This window comes from Arachis duranensis, chromosome 6 (assembly GCF_000817695.3).
Source record: "Arachis duranensis cultivar V14167 chromosome 6, aradu.V14167.gnm2.J7QH, whole genome shotgun sequence".
Taxonomy (NCBI): Eukaryota; Viridiplantae; Streptophyta; class Magnoliopsida; order Fabales; family Fabaceae; genus Arachis; species Arachis duranensis.
In genome coordinates, this window is record NC_029777.3 from 11,875,100 (window position 1) to 11,894,722 (window position 19,623).

The following is a 19,623-nucleotide window of genomic DNA, read 5'->3' on the forward strand; positions in this document are numbered from 1 at the left end:
TTGCAGAGCGAAGGAACCGAACTCTTAAGGACATGGTGAGAAGTATGATTAGTCATTCTTTCTTGCCTAAATCACTCTAGGGAGAAGCCTTAAAGACCGCAGTGTACATCTTTAATAAGGTACCAAGCAAAGCAGTTAACAAAATCCCATATGAAATTTGGACTGAAAAAATGCCCAGTATAAAGCATCTGCATATTTGGGGATGTCCAGCTGAGGCGCGACCTTATAGGCCACATGAAAGAAAATTGGACTAAAAGAACAACTAGTTGCTACTTTGTTGGTTACGCTGAGCGTTCACGGGGTACAAGTTTTACAATCTTGCATCAAGGTCTATTTTTGAAACAAGAATTGTGAGATTTCTTCAGGATGTTGAGTTTGGAGGAAAGAAAATATTAGGAATGTTGCTTTTGATTAGGATTCTGTAACTGACAATGATCAGGTCCTTGTACCTATTATTGTTCAAGATACAGTTATAGTACAAAAGCACAATGAGAATCATACTGTAGATCCAGTTACAGTACAAGAGAATAATGAGAATATTATTATTGCTCAAGATACTGCTATATTATAGGAAAATAATGAGAATCCTCCTCAACCCCAACCCATATAGCAAGCTCAACAAGCTCAAAAAGTATCATTAAGGAGATCCAACAGAGAAAGGAGAAAATCCATCTATGGTCTCAAACAATCTTTCTGTTAATGATTTCACAAGTTTAATCAAGTCATTACTTCATATGATTTTGAGGTAAATATTATAAATGAATGTGTATGCCGCAAGTTCAGTGGAAGTAAATACATATTTTTGGTCTTATATGTTGATGACATTCTACTTGCCAGTAACGATATAGGCTTGTCGCATGAAACTAAGAAATTTCTATCGAACAAATTCGAAATGAAAGATCTTGGTGATGCCTCTTTTGTATTAGGAATCGAGATACTAAGAGATCGCTCTCAAGGTATTCTTGGATTATCACAAAAGAACAATATCGAAAATATTTTAAGTAGATATGCCATGAAATGTTGTAGACCAATGGATACACCTGTAGCTAAATGAGACAAGTTCAGTCTCAAGCAATGCCCCAAAAATGATATTGAGAGGACAGCAATGTATGATAAACTTTATGCATAAGCACTAGGGAGCTTAATGTATGCTCAAGTCTGCACACGTCTCGATATATCATTTATAGTAGGAGTGTTGGGTAGATACTTGAGCAATCCGGGCATGGATCATTGGATAGTTGTTAAACGCATAATGCATTATCTAAAGAGAACAAAGGATTACATGCTTATTTATCGGAGATCAGAAAATTTGGAGATCATTAGGTACTCTGATTCCGAGTTCATGGCATATGGTTGCGAAACTTTATCACTAAGCTTCATATAGTAGATGACATTGAAAGGGCCATTAAAGATATTTTGTAACAATAAGTCAGTAAGTACTATACTCCAATAACAATAAGAGCTTGACAAAATCGAAGCATATAGACATCAAGTTTCTTGGTTGTCAAGGAGAAAGTTTAAGAAAAACAAATTTTCATAGGACATATGGAAACAGAGTATATGCTAGCAGACCCATTACCAAGGGATTGAACCCTAAAGTTTTTCATGAGCACACTGCTCGGATGGGTGTCAACATTTGTGATGCCTTGGTTTAGTGGGAGTTTATTTTATGCTATATGTCCTATGACAGATATTGAGTTATTTTCTGCAGAATTAAGTTGATGGTTTATTTCATGTTATATGAAATGTTCATTTTGCAATATTTGTATTGTGTCTGATCTCAATAAAGTTGGACCAGCTGGAAATAGACATGCATGAGATCACTTGGCATGTAATTTCCATATTACTCATCCAAATTTGATCTATGTCGTTAAGTATATTAGATGCTATTTCAAATTAAATGACTTATATAATGATGATCTCATTTATTGTTATAAATGCTAATTGAATAAGTCATTATTACTTTTGATTTGGAATTAAATGAGAATAAAACCGGATATTATCTTTTGTTCCTTAGATAATTATCTTTTTGGATTTTAGATATATTATCTTTTGGGCTTTAGATACTATTTTATTTGGGCTTAAGGGTTTAATGGGTGCCATGCTCAAATATAAATAGACCTTCAGGGTTTCGGTCCCCAATATACCAAAAGCCGCCTTTGTTGCTCTTTCCCCATCAAAAGAGTTGCAGTTCAGCCGCCTAGGAGTACAGAAGGCTTTGGTTGAGGAAGATCGAAAGAACTACAAGATCCAAACTCTTTCGATCATATGATTCATATTTATGAATTCAGGTACGCTTCCGCATTATGTTATTTTAGTGATTCAATATGGATGATCTGGGATATGAAAATTAATTTATTCTAACATATATATCTTTCTTTGTCCTACCTTTTCTCCTTCACCTAAAATCCCAAGCTAATTCCTATAAAAAAATATCTCAAAGTCAAACAAAAATGTTTTAATTAATAATAACTTATACTAATTACACAATCCCAGTCCTACTCCAACACCATAAACGAAAAGAAAATATTGGCAACCAATATTTATAGTGTACGAAAGTGGATAATTGAATCATTGTAGTTCAAATGTAAAATAAAAATAAAAAATGTAATCTTTTTTTTTTCTTTTGGTTACACATTGAGATTCGCTTACATCTAAGTTATATATGAGTTGACAATACTTGGAAGACATGGCCGATTTCCAAAGCTACCTTCAACTCTTCCTGATTTTTGCAGTGTCCACCATCTTCCTTCAATCCATAATACAAGTAAGAAGAAGAAGAAAACAAAACCAGATTATTCACCTTCCACCGACTCCACCATCCCTACCCATAATTGGACACCTTCATCTTCTGTCTCCACCATCCCTATATATATGAACTTGGTAGGACATACTAGTGACAGGGACGGACACAACCGCTCTGACAATGGAATGGGCAATGGCAGAGTTAATCAACAACCCACGTGTCATGGAGAAAGCACGTCAAGAGCTTGATGCAGTGATGCTTGGAAAGAACAGAATAGTTGATGAATCAGATATTGTCAACCTTCCTTACATTCAGGCCATTGTGAGAGAAACTTCTAGAAGGGTGGTAGTTGATGGTTATGACATTCCGGCAAAAACTCGCTTGTTTGTTAATGCATGGTCCATTGGAATTAAGGGACCCAAACCACTGGGAGAATCCCCTTGACTTCAGGCCTGAGAGGTTCATTGATGAAGATGGGGAATATTGTGAGCCATTTGGATTTGGGAGTGGAAGAAAAATGTGCCCTGGAATCTCTCTTGCCTTGCCGCTTCTCCATGCGACCCTAGCTGCTATGGCTCAGTGCTTTGAATTGAAGCTTGATGGGATCCTTGACATGGAAGAGAAGCCCGGGCTTGTTGTTCCTAGAGCTCACTCTGTGACTTGTGTCCCTCTTCCTAGGATTCATCCATTTCCTTTTATATGACCCATTTTTTTATTTAATATTCTACATCTTATAGAAGTTATCAGTTGTTAATTAATGTAAATTAAAACCGTGTGAAGATATGTCCTATATATTAGATCAACTTTTTTGGTGTACCTATATTAGATCGATTTATGTATAAACTATGTGCATTTTGGCAATGTATATATTATTATTATATCTATAATAAATGGCCCATAATAAATATGTAATATTTCAATATATATATATGAGCAATTTTTGTGATTGTTAGCCATCAACTAGCCATCAATGATGATTTGATGGTGTGAGATTGGTATGAGATTTCATCCAATGGCTCACCTTCCCCTGCTGGTTACATGCTGGCCAAAATTCAATAAAACTGCTGGCCCCTAGACTTTTCTTATATATATATATCTTAAAGTATTATCTTTCTTTCATAGATAAGTAGGTTTTACAAGTTAGAATCTATAAAAAAAATTTTTGTATGAACAGCAATATTATAAAATTAGTACAATTTATTTTTTTCCCGCATTTAATAATTAATGTATTTTTATAAGTTAATGTTAAAAAAATTTAAATACACTAATAAAATGTGTACTAATTAAAATTATTGGTCAATATAAAAAAAATACTAGCCTTTGAACTTTTTTCTTTATATGAATTTTACACTACAAAAAACTTTTTTGTTCTTGTCCTAAATTCCAGCCTTACAAACAAAAGTAATCGCCATAATGTTGACTAACTTATACATGAGAGGAAAAAGTAATCATGAATAGCAAAAAGCAGTTTGAAAAATGAAAACAAGTGGCTTTGTTTTTGAAGACCCAAGCAGGCGTACCTGATGGGGTCATTTGTGAACTGTTAAGTCGTCTAAGCCTTTAATTTATGGTTTACCAAACATGTGAGATTTATACGGTGACTGCTGCATGATGAAGATGATGTTTTCAGGTGAACATGTGTTTAAGTAGATTTCAAATTGTTTAACAATTCTTAATTATTATATATAAATGACCATCTAAGTTATTATTATTTGTGATACTTTATAGACATGGCTGATTTACAAGACTACACTGCTCAAGTGTTGCTAATAATATCCACCATGTTGGTTGGATCCATAATAATAAGGAGAAGAAGAAAACAAAATCAAATAAAGCTTCCACCGAGCCCACCATCCCTACCCATCATTGGACACCTCCACCTTCTCTCTCCATTACCGCACCAAGATTTCCACAAGCTCTCAACCACCTATGGACCCATCATCCACCTCTGCCTCGGCTCTGCCACTTGCGTGGTGGCTTCCACCGCTGAAGCCGCCAAAGAGTTCCTCAAAATCCACGAAACCTCCTTCTCCAACCGCCCCACAAAAACCGTAGCCGTGGAGAGCCTATCCTATGGATTCAAAGACTTCGTGTTTGCCCCGTACGGACCCTATTGGAAGTTCATGAAGAAGGTGTGTATGTCGGAGCTCCTGGGCGGAAAAATGCTCCACCAGCTCCTCCACGTGAGGCAGCAAGAGAGGAAGAGGTTCCTTAGCGGTTTGGCAAAGAAAGGGTTGGCCGGTGAGGCTGTAGATGTTGGGGCAGAACTCATGATGCTGACCAACAACGTGATATCGATGATGACGATGAGGCAGAAGAGTTGTTCTGAGGGGAGAGGAGAAGCGGAGGCGCTGAGAAAGGTGGTGGAGGACACGGTGGAGCTGAGCGGGAAGTTCAACGTGTCGGATTTCTTGTGGTTCATGAAGAGTGTTGATGTTCAGGGATTCAAGAAGAGGCTGAAGGAGATTCGGGTAAGGTTCGATGCCTTGCTGGACAGAGTGATTGAGGAGCATCAACGTGAAAGAAGAAAGAAGAAGGAAGAGGGTTCGACGACCGGTGATGACGATGATGTTAAGGATATACTTGATGTCCTTCTTGACATATCCGAAGATGAAACTGCTGAAATCAAATTGGATACAGACAACATCAAAGCCTTCATCATGGTCTGTTCATCCTGATTCTTAACTATCAATTTTACATGAAATTCTGCATCTGAGTTTCATTGAGTACATGTATAATGACTCATTCTTAATTTAAACATGGTAACTTGTAGGACATACTGGTGGGGGGGACTGACACAACAGCTGTGACAATGGAGTGGGCGATGGCTGAATTAATCAACAATCCTGGCGTTATGGAGAAAGCACGTGAAGAGATCGATGCAGTTGTTGGAAATAAGAACAGGATCGTTGAAGAATGTGACATTCCCAACCTCCCTTACATACAAGCCATTGTGAAAGAAACACTAAGGCTTCACCCTCCAGGTGCATTGATCGTGAGGGAATGTTCTAGAACTGCCACGGTTGATGGCTATCACATTCCAGCAAGGACTCGTTTGTTTATCAATGCATGGTCCATTGGAAGGGACCCAAACCATTGGGAGAATCCCCTTGACTTCAGGCCTGAGAGGTTCATCGATCAAAATGGGAGTGCGTTGACTCATTTGGATGTTAGGGGTCAACACTTTGAGTTGATTCCGTTCGGAAGTGGAAGAAGAATGTGCCCTGGAATTTCTCTGGCTTTGCCGCTTGCATATGTGACACTGGCTTCGATGCTTCAGTGTTTTGAATGGAAGCTTGTCAATGGTGGTGGTGATGGGATCGTTGACATGGAAGAGAAGGCTGGCCTTGTTGTTCCCAGGGCTCACCCTGTTATATGTGTCCCTCTTCCTAGGCTTTATCCGTTTCCATCTATATGATATCAAATACAGACTCATATCTTGGTCCTTGTAGTGATTTATAAGTTATAACTTGTGATAATTTTATTCTGTATGATTTATTGGAAGGAAAAGTATAGGGTACCAACATATTATCTGCTAACTTATTGCCAACAATAATTAATTATTATATTTTAAACACATATATAAAGAGACACATCTAGAAAATATATCTATAAAGACACTTCTATTAAACACAGCCATAAAAAATACATTTTTATTAGACACATCCACAGAGACACATTCATTAAACATAATTATATATAAGAGTTGGCAGATGTTGGCAGAAATGTTGTTGGTAACGTAGCATAACTGTTATTGGAATTATAATGATGTCTATGATAAATTAAAAATTTTGGCCGCACATATTTCTTACATTCAATCTCTTCAAAACATTGGCATTGCTCTCTTAATACTTTGATAAAGATGCCTAAATTAATTTTTTAAAAAAATATTTTTAATAATTTTCACCGGATAATGCTATACCTAGATAGTTGACTTTCTTTACTGTACTTGCTCACAAATTAAGAATAAATTAATTTAAAAAATTAAAAATTTTAACTTTTTAATTTTTTTGGATATTTTTGGAATTTTATATTTTTTTACAACTAGAGAAAAACTTTTTAGTTTAAAAATTAAAAAAAAATAAAGTTACAAATTTGTTGTTTACTAGATATTGCTGGATGATGAGTTAATTTTGGTGGAGACAAGAATCTCTCCCAAAACAACACAAATCTAACCGGCAAGTGCACCGGGTCGCATCAAGTAATAAAAACTCACGGGGTGAGGTCGATCCCACAGGGATTGAAGGATTGAGCAATTTTAGTTTAGTGGTTGATTTAGTCAAGCGAATCAAGATTTGGTTGATTGAGTGGTGATTTGCAGAATTTAAATTGCATTGAAAGTAAAGAGAACAAGAAATAAATTGCTGAATCTTAAAGAACTTTTTTTGAATTTTATATATATTATCTTTTGAATTTTAGATATATTATTTTTTAGACTTTAAATATTATTTTTATTTAAATTTTAAGATTTAATGGATATCATGTTCAAATATAAATAATGTTTTCAGGGTTTGATCTCTAATATACCAAAATTATCTCAGCAATTTTTTTCATTAGAAAAATTATAATTCAGCCATCATATTAAGGATACAGAAGATAAACTATTCTTTCATTGATTTTTAATTGCTATAAATAAAAGTATATTTTCATATTATGATATATTTTTAGTAATTTAATATGAATGATATGAATTAATAAAATAATTTATTTAAACAGGCAATTCTTTTTTCGTCTTTCTTAGACAGTGATGATACTAAATTATTGATCATCTAACAATGAGATTAGAGAAAAAAATAATTTTGAAAGAATTCCAATATTAATAATGATTTTAATATTGAATTCAAATATTAGTACCAAAACATTATTCGAAAACGTCATAACATAACAAACTGAAGTGAGGTGTAGGGGTGGCCCCCATCCAGCGTGTCATTAACCAATTTATTCTCCGCCCATTGTTTTTGTGTTCTTCAGTTCTTGTTGCTTGCAACTTGGATCCCCCTTTTTTCTCTCTCCCTTGGGTCTCATCCATTTCCATTTTCTTATTATTCTCTCTCTATTTTTAGATCTCCCTCAAAACAACAACCTAACCTATCCAATCCTTCAAAATCACACTCTTTTTCTCTCCAATCACATACTCTTGTTCTTTCCCTTATCAATGTCTTTCTTTTTTGTAGACATCTATAATCGGTTGAGTACCAAACGTTGTATTTGATTGAGAGTTTGAGATCCATCTTGTTTATACCCATCGTCATCGTCATAGCATCACTACCACAGCACTACCTGGTTGATTATATTTATTTAATTATTGTTGGAAGAGTAAGAGGAGGATAGTAATGGTGACGGTGAATCTGGGGATGCTTCATTATGTGTTGGACCACGTGTATGGTGCATTCATGCACCGTACAAAGATGAGCACGCCATTCTTCTCGAGAGGATGGGGTGGCACGAAGCTGGAGATGCTGGAGAGGATGATAAAGCAGTTGTTCCCTGAAGTTGCCGGCCAGAACTGGCCACCCACCGTGATTCAGCCACTTTGGAAGACCGTTTGGGAGACAAGAACGGCTTCCTTGAGAGAAGGTGTCTTCAGGACCCCATGCGAGGACCAGCTTCTCAATGCTTTGCCCCCTGAAAGCCACAATGCTCGGGTTGCTTTCCTCATGCCCAAGAATGTCCCACCTCATGCAATGTCTTGTGTTGTTCATCTTGCAGGTATTCTGTTAATGCTAATTATTTGATATCTTCTTTCTTTTGTTTCAATCATTTAAAAAAAGTTTGAATTTTGAGTTATGATATGTTTTCGGACATGGATTGAAATCTAAGTAACTGTTACATTGTTATCGTTGTTTGTGATGATTGCAAAGACATGCTTTATGGAAGTGTGGATTGTTGTGGGAAAAATGACAGAAAGAGTTGTGTTTTTTGATTGGTTGACCAGAGTAGTTTGACATTGTTTTTATTACCTTATACTTCAAGGGAAATCCTAAGAGATGAAAGTAGAATGGTTACCTATCTTATTTTAGTCCCTTTTTGTTTTTTGCTTTCATTTTCCATCTGGACAAACTAATCTATTTTGGGCATGGTAACATATTCTGTTCCCAGAATTTATCTTTTCTAAAGAGTTATAGGTCAAACAGAAGATAAAACAATGATTGCAAGAGAACTATGGAGTAACCGCTGCTTTGTTATCTTAGTTTTATTATTATGATTTTGGTTCCTATATTGTTGACTCTTCGCATTGAAGACATGGACAATTGGAAAAAATAATTATGTTAAAAGCTTGAAAAGGTTACATAACTAAGCAGACACATATTACAGAGAAACCCAGAAGACTAAACTTTTTTTCTGTTGTGACTATGTATTTAAGACCTTTACTTGTTATGTAAACTTTTTCTTTCGCCTTGTGTAGGAACTGGGGACCATACATTTGAAAGAAGATTGCGTCTTGGTGGCCCATTGGTGAAGGAAAATATTGCAACCATGGTACTTGAGAGGTTATGGTTAAATTTTGTGCTTATTTTTGTTATATTGGCTTAATTTAAGTTCTGTATTCATTATGTATATATGTGCAAATGCAGTCCTTTCTATGGACAAAGACGTCCAATGCTGCAGCGTGGGGCAAAACTTTTGTGTGTTAGTGACTTGCTTTTATTAGGAAGAGCAACCATTGAAGAGGCACGCAGTCTCTTACACTGGTTGGACTCTGAGGCTGGTTTTGGCAAGATGGGTGTTTGTGGACTTAGTATGGGTAAGACTCATCCCATACTAAAGCTCACACAGTTTCACTTCTTTTGTTCTCAGTCATGTTTAACTTTTCATCAATCTACAATTGTTATTCTTTTTACTTTCCCTCACACTCTGCCACCCAAATTATAGATAGAGAAATGAGGAATAAACCAGTGTCATTATCTGTACTAAGTTTCCTTTTAGATGTAAACAACATAGTGGAAACTTTTAACTAGTAGAATCTTGTGGATTGTTTTTTGATATAATTATTGTGATTTTTTTTATGGACTCTAGGAGGAGTGCATGCTGCAATGGTTGGATCACTTCACCCTACACCTGTTGCCACACTCCCTTTTCTCTCACCACATTCTGCCGTTGTCGCATTCTGCGAGGGGATTTTAAAGCATGGTACTGCCTGGGAGGCACTGAGAGAAGATCTTGCAACTGAGAAGGTTGCGATGACTCTTGAGGAGGTGAGGGAACGAATGCGAAATGTGCTGTCTCTCACAGATGTCACACGCTTTCCAATTCCTCAAAACCCCAATGCTGTAATCTTTGTTGCTGCTACAGTAAGTTCCAGATCTTTAAACATCACCTTACGAACAAGTCTAGTGAAAATCAGGAGAACCATACATCTGATATTCATGGTTCATTTGTTTAAATAGCTTTTCCATGTGTCAAAGGACACGTCTTTTATGATCATGTGTTGTTAAACGTATATGATCCGTAAGATAAATGAGTTTCCATTTCCTTGAATGTGTCCTTGAATTTCTGATTTTGACTATCACTTGCATTGTTTTGCAGGATGACGGATATATCCCAAAACACTCAGTCCTGGAACTTCAGAAAGCTTGGCCAGGTTCTGAGGTGAGATGGGTCACAGGTGGGCATGTCTCGTCCTTCCTTCTTCACAATGGTGAGTTCCGAAGGGCCATTGTTGACAGTCTTAATAGATTGCCATGGAAAGGGTCATCATAGCGAACCATGTAAGTAAAAACAGAGGAAGGGAAATTACATTGTTGATTTATTAAAGTGATTCGTTTCTACCTCTAATGCTCACCTAAAGTTGTAACATTCATAGTTGATTGTGGATATTCCTCCCCCCATTTGAAGTTGGGAGGGGTTGTTGTAACTTGTAAATAATCATCAGGAAAATGTACATTGGTTTAGAATAATGGGGAGGCAAGTTATTAAAAAAAATAAGAAAAAGGTGACTATTAAAATTGTTGATTGATATTTAACTGCTCTGGTTTCTGTTTGAAGTTGTGAATTGTGATATCATTTGGTTATAGCTCGATGCTATTTGCTATTTTTTGGATAATTTGTGTTGTAGTCTTTAGTTGGCTCTGTTGTCAAGAAGCTGAAGTAATGGAACATGGCTATCATATTTTTAACCTGGCCAATTCTTTAGTGTCTATTACTTCTATAGTGTCTATTACTTGGTATTTAATTTTTGTTTAACTTATTTTTTATAGTAAATTTTAAATATTTAAAAAATGATTTTTTTAAAAATTAAATATTAATTTTTAGACAGAGGTAATGACTAAATCAGTACCCGAAAGATTGAAACGCTGACATTTCGATACCTGATTATTGTAATTGACAAAAAGGTACCCAAAAAATTTTAAAAACTGACAAGCGTGTCCATGTGCTTGCCGGACCAAAGCTCCGGTGAGGACAAAGCTCCGGTGAGGACAATGCTGACCTGGAAGCCGGATTTTGCTGACAAAATATGTTTTATTTGAGTTGTAATTTTCAATTAACAAATTTGTTAGCCTAGGTGGAAATTAAATTAATTGAAATTGATTTGGCCCCCAAATCAGAGGTCTTTGCCCTAATCCCTAATTAACAAGTGTTGTAACTAGTTGGTTACATATTGTGACTTAGTGTTTCATTAGGAGTAAAACTGAAAGGTCAAGTAAAGAAGAAGAGACGTTGCTCTGTGATCTTGGCGCGAAGAAGAAGGAAAACGAGGTGAGAGACATTGTCAAAATCCGAGCGTCAAGTGTGAGGGTTTGCTAGTGGCATCATCGCGACTCCACTCTTCGTTAGGAAGAAACCTACGAGGAGGTACGTTCGCCTTCATTCCATCCTCTCATTTACGTGGCTTTTGTGGACAGCATTATGATTATTTTGATTGTTTTAGTAGTGAGCCATGTTTGTTGTTTGTTTTCTGTGCTTGTAAATCTTTTTTTTAGATGGATCGTCTAGTTATGTTTGTTTATCATCACATGGGTGCCTTGAAAAGGGGTGGGGACGGTAATGTGATATACGTTGAAGGTTTGGTAATTATATGTAATTTATTTTTTATTGAGGGATTATTTCTAGACTTGGGTTACCCTGGATATAATGAGGTGTACTGGCTAGAACCTGGTTTAAACTTAGGTAAGGGTCTTAGAGTGCTTAGGACAGATGCTGAAGTGATGAGGATGTGTGAGAGTGCGATAAAAAATGACAACGCTGTACACCTATATTTTGATCACCCCATTGATGTGAACCCTAAAATCATTGATGAAGAAGTCGTGTCTGATGGTAGCAGTGATAGTATGGTTGAAGTCAATCCAGGTGGTGATAATGTGAATGAGGTTAATGAGAAGGAGAATGAAGGTGTGAATGAGACCAGAGCTGAGACTAATGAATTGAATATGGCTTTGAGTGTTGTTGTGAAGGAGACTGTGAAGGAGGTTGTAAATGAGGCCACTGGTGATGTAAACGAGTCGAACAAAGGTGAGAGTGGTGCACGGGAAGAAGCTGCGAATGATGAGAAAGGAACTGAAGGAGCATCAGCTCCACAAATGGGTGTTAGGAAGGTTAGAAAAAGGCATCCAAGACCATCATCTAGTGGTTTATCCCGAGAAAGAAGAGCTGCCGAAAATGAGGTTCCTGAGAGTGATCCTCGAAAAGCTGAAGCGGTAAATGAACCCACATACGAGACCAATGCTGATGATGTTAATGATTCGAATGAAGGTTCTGATTTTGGAGAACCAGTTGTGGGTGAGTTGAGGCCAGAGAAACCAGTTACAGAAAATTCAACAGGTAAAGTTCTTTCTTATTTTTTTCTTTTTTGTATTAGAGGCTATGTGAATAAGCATTGCATCAATTCTCATGTATCTCAAATGATTCTGCAACAGATAATGTAACACAAACAACTGGGAGAACCAACACAAGGAGAAATCATCTAAGGCCTCAACCGTCTGGGCAAAGAATTGTACCTGGAAAGGAGGATCAAGCACCAAGGGTAGAGGTGCCTAACCCGAATAGAGAAGATGGCAAAAGTGAACCTGAGATGTACCAATATGAGTTTGAAGAACTCTGTAGCCCTCCTGCATCTGACGATGAAGAGGAACCTGTATTTCCTCAACATAATTCCAACACGCCATATGGGAAAATAACTCTGGAGTTGAATATGGAGTTCGAGACCATGGACCAATTCAAAGCAGCAGTGCAGAAGTATAACATACAAATTGGGAGACAGATATTCTATCTGAGGAATGAAAAGAAGAGGTGTAGGGTGATTTGTTATGACCCCGACTGCCCTTGGTTGTGCTACTGTGCTAAGACCAACTACCCAGCATCCTTTCAGATAAAGACATTTGTAGACGAACATACGTGTCCCAGAAGCAACAAGAGTAAGTTAGTTAGTTGTTCTTGGGTTGCTGAGGAACTGGTGCCAAAGCTCATAATCCATCCCAATATGCTGTAGAGGGAGGCACAGGAGTGGTTTAAAGTGGAGTATGACATATCAGTTAATGAGAGGATGATGTATAGGGCTATGGACAAGGCCAAAGAGGTTATTGAGGGAACAGAGAAAGATCAATACCTAAGGCTTAGAGACTATCTGAACAAATCATGAAGGCTAATCCTAGTTCAAGAGCCAACATCGGGACTACTCCACAGCCAGATGGGTTGCCTAGGTTTAGGAACTTGTACATCTGTTTTGCTGCTTGCAAGAATGGATTTAAAGCAGGGTGTAGACCCTTTATAGTTTTGGATGGGACGTTTTTGAAAGGCTACTTTGGAGGGCAATTACTAACTGCCGTTGGTCAGGACGCGAACAATCAACTTTTTCCAATAGCGTATGGGGTTGTTGATGCAGAAACTAGGAAAAATTGGAGATTCTTTTTGGAGGAGTTGCACACTGACATAGGGGGCTATAATAAGAATGGCTGGGTTTTTATGTCGGACCAACAAAAGGTGATGTGCACTATGACTATTGTATTTGAATTCTTATGTGTTTCTAGAAGTAACTTCTCGAATGTCTCCTAATTAATTGTGGTTACCATTCAATGCAGGGATTAATACCAGCATTGTAGGACGTGATGCCGGGGGTCAAGCACGGATTTTGTTGTATGCATATGTGGAGAAATCTGAACAAGAGATGGAATGATAAGGAACTTAAGGCAGCATTTTGACAATGTGCAAAAGCAACTACTGATCAAGAGTTCAATGATGCAATGGCAACTGTAAAACGGATCAACAAACAAGCATGGGAGTATTTGTCCAAATTTGAACAAGAACAGTGGTTGAATCTAGGTTTTTAGAATGGCCAAAGGTAGATAGTTTGACAAGCAATAACTGTGAGTCATTTAATTCAACAATTATGGGTCTGCGGGGGAAGAGCATTTTGACAATGCTTGAAGAGCTTAGGTTCTATATCATGAAGATAATGGCAACTCACAAGGACTCACTAATGGCTTACACTAGACAGATAGCCCCTGTACAAGTCAGTAGGCTAGAGAAAGAGAAAAGACAAGCTAACTACTGGAAAGCACAATGGTGTAGTGATGATGAGCACAACCAATTTGAGGTAACAAAGTAGCAACATAGAGTGAGAGTCAATACACGAGAGAGGATATGCTCATGTAGAAAATGGCAGCTGGCTGGACTACCATGCTGTCATGGTATTGCAGCAATCCAGAGAAAGAATGAGAAGCCTTAAAACTATGTCCATCACAAGCTCACCATCGAGGCATATAATAGGACTTACCAATTTCACATTAGCAGCATACCGAGTCAAGAGTACTGGGAACATCACGAAGGGCTGCCATGTCTGCCCCCTCCATACAAGAGGCCTATTGGTAGACCTACCAAGAAGAGGAAAAAGGATAACACTGAGCAAAGCTCTGGAAGCCAATACAAGGCCAAGAGAAGATACGGACAGATAACATGCCAAATCTACAAGAGGGTCAGTAATATTAATGTCTATTTACTTTACATTTTATTTGCCATTTGTAAATTTGATGAATGCTGATTTACCTTACTTATGTGCTCTTTGTAAGGCTGGACATAATAGTAGAACTTGTCCGGAGGGAACTGGAAGAGGAGCTGAAGAACCAGATCTTGATGAGGAAGAAGCTAGGGAGCAAGAAGCTAACTGGGAGGAGACCATGGAAGCTGCACCCGCTGCACGTTGCAAATGAGGAAGACCTCACTCAAAACCATCCACAAAGTCAGCCTGATGAGGTAGACAATGTGATTGATGTTACCTTGTTGTTCCAAACTCTTGGATCTGTTTTCATGAATGGACAAATTGATGCAGAATAACTTGGTTAGTCCAACACATGCTGGGAACACTACAGCAAATGCTGCACCTCCTAATGTAGCCACTATACCAGCAGCAACCAACTTGGCCCCTCCAACAGCTACTTCAAAACCAGCACCAACACCAAAGAGGAGGGGCAGACCATCTTTTGTAAGGGGCAACCCAGTTCCACCAAGAGGAAGGGGCAGCACCACTCTAAGACAAAATACAGCAGCTGCACCATCACCCCCTACTCAACTTAGGGTTGTCAGGCCTGATCTTGGGTCTAGCTCCCAAATTTCTGCATCTGCATCCAATGCTGCAGTCCCATGTAGTAGGTCTGGGTCAATGCCACAGGGTCCATTAGTTAGGCCCAATCTTCAGGCCCAACGTACAGCACCATTTAGGCCACCAACTGTGACTAGGGAGACCATGACAGCAGCAAGCCCAGCCACACAGAGCAGGTTCACTGGCTTCATGCCCACCCCATCCTTGAAGAAGAAAAAGCCATCCGGACCACCACCATCAAAGCCATCAACAAATGACAAGAACTGAATTGATTTTAATCTTGGGTTTTTTAGTTTGTTGTTAGCTCCTGTTTGGAACATAAACCCAAGTGCCATTATGGCATGTAAGTGCAAACCAAGTCTTTTTGTGTTTTGTTAATGTCATTTTGGGTCTGTTACAGCTACTATGAACATAAGTGTCTTTTTGCTAGTCTTAGTTTGGGGTCTGAACTTTGTTAGTCTGAATAGTTAATGGTTATAACTTCATTTTATATCTTCTGGTGTTTTATTGAGGTTCTGTTCACAAATCTATTTTACATGGCTTACTATTAATCTGTATAGCTTGCTCACATCAGGACAATAATAATTTCTTCACAAATCTGTTCACAACATATATTAAATCATCTCAATTACAATGAGGAGAAAATTATAAAATTTCAAAGTGTCATTGTTATACAATTATACTGTGCACTGTCTACCTACTTAGCCAAACTAAACATAATCAAAGCCACATTTAACCCAACCAATATATACACAAAAATTAGGCACAACTCAACCCTCTTTAGATGCTCCTTCATGTCATTCACCACAGATAGTACCATCATCATCATATCAATTTTCTGGCCATCCCCACAGTTGACATCGATTCTGCTTTTCTTTTTTGGTTCTGATTTGCCCAGCATATTACTATTCTCTGAAGAAACTTCTCCTTCCACACATTCCTCTTGTATTCCATCCAACCATTGAAAATACCCGCAACGCATTTGTGTGTTCTAGCACAACACAAAAATTTCAAAGATCAGACAACAATCGAAAACTGCAACTGAATAAGCACAGACGACAGACTAAGAAAGGATATTGCATTAATTCCTCACATATTCATCAAAATTCCAAGCTTACCTTCCACATAGGGCAGCGTAGAAACCATCTGTCAGGGTTGCTACTTGTCTTCGACTTCAATGGAACCACTAGAAGGGGACAAAAGCAACAACCATCGTAAGTTTTGCTCACAATACTGGAAGCACCATCCACGTTGAAGGCTTGCATCGATGACTGCCTTCTCACCGTTGCAGCTTTTCCACGAGCCCTTGCTATATGCATCTTCCAATTTTGGCTCCCCTCCCGCGAGTTAACAAAGAGAGCAGTATTGGGAATTAGGGCAAAAACCTCTGATTTGGGGGCCAAATCAATTTTAATTAATTTAATTTCCACCTAGGCTAACAAATTAGTTAATTGAAAATTATAACTCAAATAAAACATATTTTGTCAGCAAAATCCGGTGTCCAGGTCAGCATTGTCCTCACCGGAGCTTTGGTCCGGCAAGCACATGGACACGCTTGTCAGTTTTTAAAATTTTTTGGATACCTTTTTGTCAATTACAATAGTCAGGTACCGAAATGTCGACGTTTCAATCTTTCAGGTACTGATTTGGTTATTACCTTTTTTTAGACACTATAGCAATCATCTTATAATTATTATTGAGAATTTGATTTTTTGTTTCTGAGTTAATTTTAGAAGAAAATGGAGGAAAATAGGTTTGTAGTATAAAACTTACACCCTAAATGGATGCATCTTGTGGGCATGAAGGAGTAAGAGTGTAAAATTCCTAAAATACCCTTACTTCTCTTTTTTTTTCCAAATCAAAAATCCTAGTTCTCAAATTGGGAAACCCTAACCCTGAAACCCTTTACCCAGCCACACCCACGGAAGAGAGAGACGAAAGATTCAAAGAGTGGGGGAGCCGCGAAGGAAGAAGAGGAAGTAGGGAGAGACCGAACCGTGCCCAGTCGTCACCACTGTGCTGCATCCCGCTGTCGCTGCTGTCGCGCTTGGTGCTACACGTCAAGCTCGTTCCTTCATCGTCAACACTGCCACAGAGGAGAGAAGAGGGCGACATGATGCAAGCCAAGGCCGAGAGGAAGGGGATGCCGCCGTGCCTCCATCACGATTGATCTGCCGCCATTGCTATTGGGTCCACCGTGGGAAGCAACGCGATGGTGGAGAAAGAATCTGTCACTGCTGCTGAGCTCTGCCCCTGTTTTTGGTTTGTCTTTCTAAAGCCACTGTTGTCATTGGAATTACATGATTGGAGGAAAGATGGAACTGCTGTTGCTATGGCCGCCGCGCCTCTACCGCCAAGAAATGCCTAGCCGCCGCCGTCGAAGCCAGCCTCGCTGCCGTTGTCATAGTTGCATATTTGGAGCTTCGAAGAGAGAGGAGTTCCCGGAGAGAGAGAAATGCCAAGGAGGAGGGACCGTCCGCTGCTGCGCTGCTCCTGTCGCCGTTCGGATGTACCAGCCATCGTCCTTGCCGCCGGAGTTGTTGGTGCTACTAAAGCTGAACTGCTCCTGTCATTATCCCGATCCAGCCTTTTTCCTTGATTCTACTCTAGCTTTCATGTCACTATTATGCCACCATTTAATCTATCCTGTCCTTGTTTTAATTCGATTTTAGTTTTGCCTGTTTTAGATTCCCAGAACTATCGCCAGCTCCATCTTTTGTCACTACTCCGGTCCAAATTTTTGCGCTCATTCATTTTATTCTACTTCAATCCTCTTCACCTTGAATTTGGCACTCCGGGTTTGATATCTTCGGTCCCTTAGGACCACATTGTGAGTAGGCTTTACATTTATAATTTTTTGACTGTGCATCTATAATTATTTTGACATATATCTATTATGATCTTTGAATTATACTCACTATATTTGCCTTGAACAGTTTTAAATTGATTAGAATAATTGATTTATTAAAATTAAATAATTCATTTTTATGAAGTTTATACTTTCGGAACTATACATGAGACCATATATATTTTTGATGAAGTTTTGCATTATTTTAAAATGTTTGATTTTATTTGAATATCTGTTTTTGAAGCATTGAAGTATTTGTTGGTATTCACTTAGTTTAAAGATTGTGAAATATGTTTGAAATGTTTTATGATTGAAAAAGTATGATTGGAAAAGATTCTGATGAGAAAGTATAATATGATTTGATTTGATTCGATACCTTATATACTTGAAAGATCAAAGATTTGTTGTATTTGAAATTATATGTTTTGAATTGGTTTAGGAGGCTCGTATTAGAAAACTGTAGTTAACGGCGGTTATGACGTTAACTTAGATGCATCTAACTCAGACTCTAGTTAGCAGAAGTGTTGCTAGCCTAATGTGTAGGCCACACGTTAGATCTGTTATTCTGTTAGGACACACAAGAGTAAAGGGCTACCCATAGAGGTGGAGTCGCCCAGGTGTGAACTTTTGATTTGATTTCTGTATGAGAACTCCCTTATTGATTCACTTATTATTATTAATTATTATTTTCTAATTAAAATTACTTTGATAATAATGTTTATATGATCTCATATCGATTATAGATGTATTGTCTAGTCACTAAGTTGTAAAACTCACCCCATTTTTCTAAAACTATTTTTCAGGAACAAATACTTGACTATGTGAGACTTTCTATTCAAGAGTAACAATCTGCAATGAGTATCTATTCTTTATCGGGTTTCTAGGTGTATATGCTCCATATCTCACAGGCAGGATCTAATTATTCTTAATTATTTTAATTTTTGTTAAAAATGTATAACTATTTATTTTGGAATTTGTAAAATATTTGTAAATTTCGTATTCAACTTATATTTGCATATGTTAGGCTTGCTTGAGGATTATTTTCCTGAGCGCCGATCATGGCTCATTTTTTGCCGTGACAAAGAGTGTGTTGTAATTTGCAATGGTTTGAATAGCAAGTCTAATAATTATGAAAATATTTATAAAAGTATTAAAAAGTATAGAAAAAATTTCAAGTGTATTGGAAATACCGATATTTTAATTGTTTTAACTGTTGATTTTAATTAATATATATTATATATATTTTTTATAATTCAAATCAACGGTTAAAATAATTTGAATATTGGTGTTCTCAGTACACTTAAAATTCTTTCAAAAATATATATTTATAGATTCACTAGGGTAAAAGTATTAAAAATGAAATATCTTAGTGAATGATAATGTACAAGTACACATTAATACACCAAATTAACCTCTTTAGTTGAATATTTTTTTTTAAGTTAAGAATGAGATTTAAATTTAAGACTTTTAGGTAAAAATGAAGAAACTATGTCATTT

General features: G+C 37.5%; 3 protein-coding genes across 3 annotated transcripts; all 3 read left to right on the forward strand.

The window, feature by feature from the left end:
* The first annotated feature begins 4,232 nt into the window (after window positions 1–4,232).
* LOC107492911 (cytochrome P450 93A3) lies at window positions 4,233–6,252 on the forward strand. Its single transcript, XM_021126539.2, has 3 exons — window positions 4,233–4,376; window positions 4,475–5,409; window positions 5,520–6,252. Exons 1-3 carry the CDS (start codon window positions 4,355–4,357, stop codon window positions 6,162–6,164), a joined length of 1,602 nt encoding a protein of 533 aa, XP_020982198.1. The 5' UTR covers window positions 4,233–4,354; the 3' UTR covers window positions 6,165–6,252.
* A 1,487-nt stretch (window positions 6,253–7,739) lies between these two features.
* LOC107492910 (uncharacterized) lies at window positions 7,740–10,727 on the forward strand. Its single transcript, XM_016113976.3, has 5 exons — window positions 7,740–8,455; window positions 9,153–9,237; window positions 9,322–9,491; window positions 9,764–10,038; window positions 10,274–10,727. Exons 1-5 carry the CDS (start codon window positions 8,080–8,082, stop codon window positions 10,445–10,447), a joined length of 1,080 nt encoding a protein of 359 aa, XP_015969462.1. The 5' UTR covers window positions 7,740–8,079; the 3' UTR covers window positions 10,448–10,727.
* Window positions 10,728–11,763: 1,036 nt separating this feature from the next.
* LOC110273405 (uncharacterized) lies at window positions 11,764–13,760 on the forward strand. The gene is made up of 2 exons (XM_021126540.2): window positions 11,764–12,505; window positions 12,601–13,760. The coding sequence occupies exons 1-2, from the start codon at window positions 11,893–11,895 to the stop codon at window positions 13,170–13,172; spliced, it is 1,185 nt and encodes a 394-aa protein (XP_020982199.2). The 5' UTR covers window positions 11,764–11,892; the 3' UTR covers window positions 13,173–13,760.
* Window positions 13,761–19,623: the final 5,863 nt, after the last annotated feature.